Source organism: Aptenodytes patagonicus, chromosome 1, assembly GCF_965638725.1.
Source record: "Aptenodytes patagonicus chromosome 1, bAptPat1.pri.cur, whole genome shotgun sequence".
Classification (NCBI taxonomy): Eukaryota; Metazoa; Chordata; class Aves; order Sphenisciformes; family Spheniscidae; genus Aptenodytes; species Aptenodytes patagonicus.
Genome location: NC_134949.1, coordinates 55,250,848 through 55,260,078, shown reverse-complemented (window position 1 = coordinate 55,260,078; position 9,231 = coordinate 55,250,848). Strand labels below are relative to the sequence as shown.

The window sequence follows — 9,231 nt, the reverse complement described above, 5'->3', positions numbered from 1 at the left end:
AAACCAGCCCTCGTGAAGCTCTAAGCTATAAAATTCAGATCCTCCCGCCAGTCAGATTAGTCCATTCAGAGCTGTTGTTTTTCCTATGTTGTTCCCTGTGTATGGACATGTGGACAAAGCTGCACTACTAGAAAACTGAGGAGGAGGTAGGAGAACTATATAAGTTATATAATTTTCTCTGTGATGATAAAACCAGCCATCTCAGAAGTATGGTGAAGTCATAACTGATCTGGTAGGGTTAGCTGGTGATATGCTGGATTACTAAGAAAAATTTGGTGTCGTGCCTGCCTTTGCATAGCGTGTTCACTATGGAGTTCACGCTCCAAAAACACACTTACGTCCTCACACATGCATCTCAGTGTTTGCATGTCAGAGATCAGCATCCACAGTGTACATGGGCTAATTTGCACACCAGGGTATGCACTCACACAGGCATAAATGCATACACTCATACACAAATGCCAGCTGTGTCGCATGGGGCTGATGACCTCACTTTTCATTCTCCCCTTTTGAACACGTCCAGCCGCTCCTATCGATTCCCTGGCTCCAGTGCCTGGAGCATGGAATCGAGCAGGGTGAGCCGGCGGCAGGAATGTGGTCATATGCAGGTGTGCAGAGAGAAACTGACACAAAAGTGCTTCATATTCATTTAATTGAACCAGCAGTGTACTTGTTCATTTCTGGCAAACAAGCATGGGCATTACAGGCATCTGAGTCACACTCTGAGGGACCAAAGCTTTTGTTCTTCTTTATAAGAAACAAATGTTGATGTCATGAGAGGAAGACACAAAAAGGACAAGGATTCAAGGTTTGTGAGATGTAGTGTTGCCCTTCCTAAGAGTTTGCTCAGTATTACAGAATTAGAGTGGGTTTTCTGATCATTTTGATTCATGCATCTGCAGGGAAGTTTCCCTTATCCACTGGGGCCTACTTGTGGAGGTGGAATTATCCCTGCATTAACTCCTCTAGTTGTCTCAAGCTAGTTTCCGGGGTCTCTTCCTTGTACCTCTTCAAGGTACTGACATGATCCCCATCATCACAGTACTTGAGCACTTTGCAATATTTGCCTCAGAAACATCCTTGTGAGGTAGGGAAGTGCTACTATCCTCATTTTTAGACAGAGAACTGAGGCACTGAGGGATCAAAAATCACAAAGGACATATTTAGCAGAACAGTCACTTGAAACAGTGTCCCAGTCCTTCCTCCTGCTTTGTAAGTGCTCTGCCATTGAATCATCCTACTCCTCTGCACCCCTCTTGAATATTAGTACCAGTATATATATTGCTAACATTAAGCTTACCCCGGGAAGCATTGCTAGGAGTACGTGTAGCTCTCCATGAGTGCTGCCTCCACCCTCACAGACAAACCACTGTGGGTCTCACAGGCTGCTTGGCTGCACAAAGAGCGGCACCTCCACCTCTCAGATGTGCTCCCATCACAGCTGGGCTCCAGCTCAAACCAGTAACACCAACCTACGCTTCCCTCCGCGCTGCAAGAGTTACAACTGCTTTCTTCCACCAGTCCCCTGAGGCAGGCTCTGGTCCCAGGGTCACTGACCTGTCCTTCTCCCTGTTTTGGTTCCTAAGATCTGTCACTGGTTGACCGTGTTTCACCTATTTTATAACTACCAGCATTCAAGCCATGCTTTCCTTTTCCTTCAGGGACTTGCCCTCCCTCACAGCCAAAGAACAGGTGACTTGCTCTTACATGCCACAGACTTGCTTTGCCTCTAAGAACAGCTGCTTTCCTTTGGAGCAGAGGCCTCCTTTAAAAAAAAAAACCAACAAACCTTAAATACAATATCAAAACCTTGAAATAATCCTATGTCAATAAATAGAACACAAACATCACAGTTCTCAGCCTAGAGAGGTTTCTTCAAAAGGGATAACAATTTCTGGCCCCCCTATTTCACCCTGGGATGATGAGCCATCCATACAGTCTGTCATATCTGGAACTGCTTCCTTCAACAGCCTTTCCAGTTGTACCTTGGTAACAGGACTGTACTCTACCGGAAATTGGCAGCTGCTGGCTTTTTGAGGGTACACCAGCCCTTTTACCACTCATTGATTCATAAGTTATTTGCAATCCAGGGTCAGTCAGCACCACGACTGCAGGAATTTCATCAGCCTCCTGACCTGCTTCTTTTTGCTGCCTTGGGGAAGCAGAGCCAGGGAGATGGCTGGGGAAACGTGGGTCTGAGGAACGGCCACCTACCCCTGCCTGCAGGCTCTGGGATCTGCTGCTGTGTACCCGATAGTCCACGTGTCCATCATAACCTCCAGCCTGAATCACGTGGCTGCTGTGAGGTGGCAGGGGGTGTGTGTGTGTAAGCTTTAGCTTCCTATTATGAAGGAGTTTGTGTTCAGATATAAATAAGGCACAGGAGAGATGTGCACACCTGTGTGGATGAGCATGACCAATATTAAAATAGCAACAGGTAGCAGTGCTAATGGTGGCAATTAATAATGTAATGTCTCCAAGCCTGGTTTTAATTATGGAGCAAACACTGTTTCAGCTGGATGGTCTTAGGCTCTCAGCAGTGGTTTTAGCACCCAAGCTGAGTCTCCTTATGTGTGGGGAAAGCTCTGTCCTGGACTCAAGAAGTTCACAGACTTCATCCATCGCCCTGGTGCAGGTCTCAAGGTTGGCAGCCAACTTCTGGATTTTGGCTTTCAGCACGGCCTGGCTCACCTTTGTGACCTCCTTTGTGTACTCTGGCACAAGGAAACTGTGGGAGCCGCAGAAGACCATGAAGCAGATGGAGTTGTACAGCGAGATGGAGGCCCTCTTCTCCGACTGGCGCAGTGTGGGGTCCCCGGGGCCCTGCCCCCGGCGGAGGAACTCCAGGCAGCCAAGGATTTCCCTCATCTGTTTCCGACAAGTCATTGCGATTTCCTGCACCTTCCTCACCTCCCGGGAATTGCAGAGCACTAAGGAGAGATCGGAGGTGATGCTGACGGCCCCCCCGGCAGTGGCCAGGCCCAGACCCACAGCCGACGCCAGGAGAGAGGCTCCCAGTGTCGCCGGGCTCAGGGACAGCCCCACGATGGCTGTGACTGCTCCCGCAGCAGTCAGGGTGCTCCCACTGACGTTGGCAATCAGGGACCTTTTGCGGAGCTTGTTGAGTTTACGAGCCGCCTTGTGAAGGTGAGCAATTTGGCCACGCAGCCTCCGTCTCTGATCCAGCAGCGCTATGTGGAAGTGGTGCGTGGGGTCTAGTGTTTGGGGAAAGGCAGCACCGTTTCTCTCCATGGCCTCTGTCCAGAAACAGAAAAACCTGGGTTGGGATTTATGTTAAAAAAACCCATGAGACATGCTCAGCCTGGACCACCATTTTAGGGGTGGCATCCAGCCAATTTTTTTTTTGCTTCACCCAGCGACATGAAAGGTTTGCTGTCTGCACACACGTACACACTCACCCACACACACACACATGCACGTACACACATGTACATTTAATTACCATATTCCACTGTAACTTTCAGACAGAGGAACTTTTAAATGTTTTTCTTGTTCCCTGGGAAGACTAAAATATCTTAAGGGCTGGGGTGAGAGGTGCAGTTGTTATTATCTCTGTGAAGACACAAAACGTCTCTTCCAACCCTGGGGACAGAAATTCCCTTGAGATTAAGTGATTTAGTGCCCAGAGTAGTAATGCTGTCAGAATGAATTTGTTGTCCCCACTATGGGATTCAGAGGATCTGCAATATTCAAGGGCATCTTTCACAAGAAAGGCAAGGCTCTGAGGAGGTGAAAGCCACCCATCCCAGGTTGCTATTTAGGGGTCATTTCCCATTAAAGGAGGACAGAGGGAAGCTGCTGAGGGGAGTCAAGGTCTGGTTTTTCCATCTATGAGGTGAGAAGCTCATTGATGTCTCAGACGGGTATTGTGAACATCCTTCCTTTCTGTATGCCTAAGCAACTCAAGGTCCTGCAGCATTTTTTTCCTATTGTAACTTGGCGTCAGGGTCTGGACAAAGATGGGAACCATTGTTCTGTGGTGCTTAGTCCAACCTGTGGTGGTGGATCCCCAGTGACAGTGGCAGGGAGGCCTATGGACCTTGTTTGAAAGGTTCATGAAGGACACATCAGAAAAGCGAGCCCACTTTCAGTGCGCACTCCCTTGGGGATGGGGAAACGGGAAATATAGAGGCCTGTGAATAGAAAAGGCTTGAAAGCTGCTGGCTGTGGCAACCTTCCCTGGCAAGATAGCAGGAGAGTGTCTTCCCTTCTAGAGGGTGAATCTTCAGGGTTTCGGTGCTAGGTGATCTCTTGTTGCTCTCTGTTCTTTGTCACAAGGGTAGAAAGAAATGTTCCGATAAGCATTTGCAGGTTGCTCTAGGGCTGCAAAGTGCTTTACAAAGGAAACCAGCATCCTTAACCCTGCTTACATCTAGGGCAACTGAGGCAAGGGAGGCAACAGGAGTGATGTAGCATCACAAGTTGTCTGGTGGGAGCAGAGCTTTTGTGCTCCGCAACACTGCACCGTGCACAAGGCTGCACTGCCTCTGCACCTAGCAAGGTCTAGCCATAGAGCTAAGAAGCTGTTTGCAGTCCATAATGCCCTCATAGCCAAAAGAAGTCTCTGTAGCAGAAAGACCCTGTCCCAGAGCGAACTAAACAAAACTATTCATTGCTGCAGCCACCTTTTCTCTTCTAAGTCTTCTATACTGTGTGAACTGGAGGTGTCTGGTCCCTCACATGGGCACGCTATATAGTTAGGATCCTTGGGGCTTTCATTCTGCAGAATTCTTGTGTTTCAGAAGGAGGAAACCTCCTACTATAAAAAGCCTTTCCATCCTGAAGTGTGTAAGTAAATAATTCTCACTGCAATTTTTTCCCCTTCTACTTGTCCTAATCCATCTGACACAGAACCCTTTAGGACCTCCCCCTATGCCCTTCAGAACAATGACGCCAGTCTCCCTTGGTATCATTGGACCACTTGAGCCACTTAGTACATTGTGCTTTTCTTAGCTGGAGGCAGTGTCCTTTTATTTTTTACACTGTAGTCAGAGATGAAGCTAAAAGCACAAGGACTAACACTAGGCTAAATGGATACCGGCATTGAAATGAACATTGAGCATGTCATCAATAACTTAATAACAGATCAATATGATGATCATTAAATGTATCGATTCCTGTAGCCTTTTAACAATTTGTTCTGCAGATTTTCTTGCTGAGAACAATCTCAGGTAATAACAGCAGCCATCTCACTGCAGTTAGTAGAACAGTCATTCAATATATAGCATAAGCCATACAGTGATGCATGTCTTTTGAATACACTGATTTATGCCAGCATAAAGGAAAACAAAACCAACTCCTGCTCTTACAGAAAAATCTCCCCAACAATAAAGGTATACATTAGTCCAAAACCTGCAAATACTTTCCTAATACAGTACTCGGAGAGACCCCAAAAAATACTGGTTTAAACTTACCTTTAGTTTCCAGCCGACCTCCGCAAAGACAAATTTTGATCTGTTTCTGGAGGAGACCAATTTATAGCTCCTGTGGACCAATTGCTGCAATGGGAATGCTTTGCCTCATACTGGGAGTTTGCCATTTCCTGCTCTCCCTTGTGCAGAAGGATGTGACACACTGGAAAGTGACCTGTGGGACAGCGAGCACACATCATGTTCAGGAAACGATCCCTGCGAATGAACATTGTGTGTTCGCTTTTCCTGAAGTGTAGGGGGAAAAAAAATTTAAAAAAATCTCAGCCTATTCCTGGTGCTGAGCTAGTGCAGTCATTCCCCCCAGGGAACAGTTGCCTTTCCTTTCCCTGAAATAGTAACTGACTTTACTCTGTGCTGGAGCTGCTAATTGCTTGATGACTGAAGTTTCCCCCCCCCACACATCTAGACCCATTGGAGTATCAGCCAGCCAGCTACTTCATTCAAAGCTAGTGTACTTTTAAAATCCCAGCTGTTTGGGACAATCGTGTGTGTGACTGGCTGGAGCACAGCAGTGCTGTGTGAGAGCTGGAGCGGTGCTCTACTCCATAAAAGGGAAGCAGCTCCACAGCAAGATGATTGCTCTGAATTCCCATCCCTTCTCCTTCTGAGTAGATAAAACCATGCAGCATTTTGCAAAAGGAGTGATCTCCCTGTGGTTTTGCTCTGTTTCCTAACCATGGACACCATGATGGTTGAGAAACAACCATGTTGTTTTCCTAAGGTGCCTGCCCAGCAATCAATGATCAGAAAGAAAGGGTCATTGGGATCCCCTCTTTTGCCTTGCCTGGCAGTTGTGCCCACATACAGATGTGGCCAGAGGGAGGAAGTGATGAAGGTGTTGGGGAGGAACAGCCTAAGTGACACTCCTGGCGCTGCCTTTCACACTGAGCCAGGGCCAGCTTTAATCAAAGACAGATTCTTTGGATGGATTCAGGTAAAAATGATTTTTTGGTTGCACTAAGTGGTGCAGCCCACCTCAGACCAAAGTCGCATGTGTCACTATTGACACAGGGCCTGTGGTGCCAGGGACAACTGTTCTGAGCAGTTGTGCTTGAAGATGGGGCATCTACTTTCTTGCCTGGTGGATTCTTACTCTTCAGGGCTGTTTGTTGACAGGGAACCTCTGCTGTGCCCTAGTGTCCCCCTGGCCTGGCTAATCTGAAAGCTACCTAGCTGTCACTGAGTGGCGAGGCTTTAATGTTGAATGTGTGAGATGCATAGCTGCGCAATTGCTGGAGCTGACCTTAGGAAGGGACAAGGACTGAGAGGCAGCAGGTAGGGAGAGGAGAAGGCTGGGATTATTCATTTCAATGGCAGCTTGGTTTTAGATCATCTTAAAATGACTGTGAAACAGTATGTCAAGTGTTTTGTCAGGGGTGGACCTGCATGAGATGGGACATGAACGAATAAATAAATAGCATTGAAGAGCTACTTCAACCTGTCACAGACCTGAAAAGAGAAAACATTGTTCTGAAGATGCGTAAATAAGCAATCTTGGTCTGTTACACTTTGTACATATTGCATGTTAACAGGAAGGTGAGTTTTGACACTGAAGGAAACTGTGCTTTAGCCCTTCCCTTCGTTTTAGCAAACATATGCTTGAATTGGAGCCCATCTGCCTTGGCGAAGGTTTGCAGTTGATAGCCACAAGAGTTCTTTCGCACATTCCCAAACAGAACAGGCTTTTTTTAGTAACTGCATCTGCATTAGGACTTATGCCAGCAGAGATGTCCTTGTTAGGACAGTGAGTTTTGGTAAAAATGAAATAACAAAGAAAAGAAAAAAAAAGGTCTAGAATGAGCCTGAGAAGATGACACAGTTTTGGTTGCTCTTCTTCCTTTCCCAGTGCTGCTCTTTCAATGTACTCAGCTGCAAAATGTTGTCAGAAACCCCTGCGATGCTCAGTGCGTGGGCGAGGACATGATTAGGTTGTAGAAGAGACAATTCATTTTTTTTATATTATTCCCTCACAGGGTTTCCTGCACACTGAAAGACCTGCACTTCACACAAGACGAGATGTTGGTCTCAGCCTAGGATGGTTTCTCACAGGGATCATCCCTGGGCTCCTTCTCCGTCTAAAGAGAATGTTTCCCCATAATCTACTCCCATATTGAGGTTCATACCCAGAAAGTAAGGACTTCCCATGAGGAGTTACAGATGTCAACCTGATTTTAAAAATGAAATGTGTATTAGAATAAGAAACATTATTTCCTAGGGAGTTGCCCTACAGCAGTATGCTGTGATCTGTTTTTGTCACTGCTGACACTCTCACAAGCATCCCTTTGGTAAGAGTGCTATTCTTCTCTCCCACCGATAATTACAGAGACCTCCTCCAGCAAAGGTGAGCAGGTGGTAAAGGGAGCAGGATGGGAGAGGAGCGTCTTCTCTGAGAGCCTTCCAGGGACTAAAAGGTTTTCAGTGCCATTAGCGCATCTCCCCAGATGTGATCACATCTGCCGAGCCACCAAGTAGGTCCCAGGGGCCTGCTTGGAGTGAATCTTAGCTGGCAGGGATCTCAAGACCTGTGGGATAGGTCTGACCTTCACTGGGCAGTCCTGCAAGCTAGCGGAGGCCTCACCATCCTGCCTGCTGTACGTTTTCACCCAACACCTCTGCTGCTGTAGTCTCTTCATTCTTGGCCTGTGAAGCGCTTGGGCTTGAGGGTGGAAGGGGCACAGCAGGTGTTTCACAACTACCCTGGCCAAAAACGGTCCCTCTGCTCCACCCTTTCCCATCTAGCCACATCCTCTTGAAATGGGCAGAAGCCAGACCCATGCAAAATCTGCCCTGAAGGCATTTTGTGGGAGCAGATGACCAGCAAGGGGAAGGAAGGATGTTTTATTGCCTCAGCTCTCTTCCTTCCAGTGGATTTTGGCAGAAAGGACTGGTCTTTCTGCTCTTGTTCTCTCCAGCAGAAGGGACATATAGCAGAAGTGTTTATTCTGAAGCTGTTTGGAGCTACTGCAATGTAACATTTGAATGTAAATGTATAACATTTGAAGCTGGAGTTTCAAAGAGACATTTCCTTTATTAACATTGTTTTTATCAAATAATTGAGTAAATTTGAGTAAATTTACATTCAACTATCATCTTTTTAACAGGGCATTTCTGTCACACTTGGTACTTTCAACCTTAACTGCTGGATCCTGGGGCTAAAAGTTGTCTTTTTTTTTTTCCTTTTCTTTTTCCTGTGGTCTGTTGGATCAATGACAAATTTTAACTCTTCACAGCAAGACATTGTTTCAGATTCAGTGGGAACTTGAATAGGCCAAAATTAAAACAAATAAAGCCAATTAGATCAAAAAGGGCTGCATTGGCTTTTAGTAACCTTACCAGTAGATCCAAATTAATTTTTTGAAAGCATTCCAGAATGAGACAGGCTGCTCTGGGCTCTGGTCACTGGTGTGTGTGGGACTTCAGCTGGGTTTGGAGAAAGCTATGAAGAGCGGGGCAGGGTGGGGGGAACAGGACAGCCTGTGGGATAGAAACACCTCTTGTTAGTTCCAGTTAAGTAGAATATTAGCCAAGTGCATTGACTGTGCCTGTTCCTGCTTTGGGAGCAAGCATTCATGTAACAAAAATAACATCCTAAATTGCCTTGTCAAAACACTGCCAGCAGTGTCTGCAGAAATCAAGTATTTATTTGGACATGAAGAGTGAATTTCTGCAATGGGCTTAAACAGACCAGCTTATACTGCCATTTGACACCTTTAATTATATGTTTCAGTGCAGGCTGTATGGCACAAGGCTCTCTCTCTGACGCACAAAAAACCAACTC

The 9,231-nt window shown here is 46.5% G+C and overlaps 1 protein-coding gene across 2 annotated transcripts; it reads right to left on the bottom strand.

Moving 5' to 3' along the window:
• Nucleotides 1–635: 635 nt before the first annotated feature.
• Nucleotides 636–5,526, bottom strand: APOLD1 (apolipoprotein L domain containing 1). 2 transcript variants are annotated; one of them, XM_076336238.1, is made up of 2 exons: nucleotides 5,436–5,526; nucleotides 636–3,257 (listed from the first exon to the last, which is right to left on the bottom strand). In XM_076336238.1, the coding sequence occupies exon 2, from the start codon at nucleotides 3,250–3,252 to the stop codon at nucleotides 2,512–2,514; it is 741 nt and encodes a 246-aa protein (XP_076192353.1). In that variant the 5' UTR covers nucleotides 3,253–3,257; nucleotides 5,436–5,526; the 3' UTR covers nucleotides 636–2,511. The 2 variants fall into 2 exon arrangements, with proteins under 2 accessions (XP_076192353.1, XP_076192361.1); XM_076336246.1 differs by having other exon boundaries at nucleotides 636–3,277; nucleotides 5,436–5,448.
• Between the last annotated feature and the right edge of the window lie 3,705 nt (nucleotides 5,527–9,231).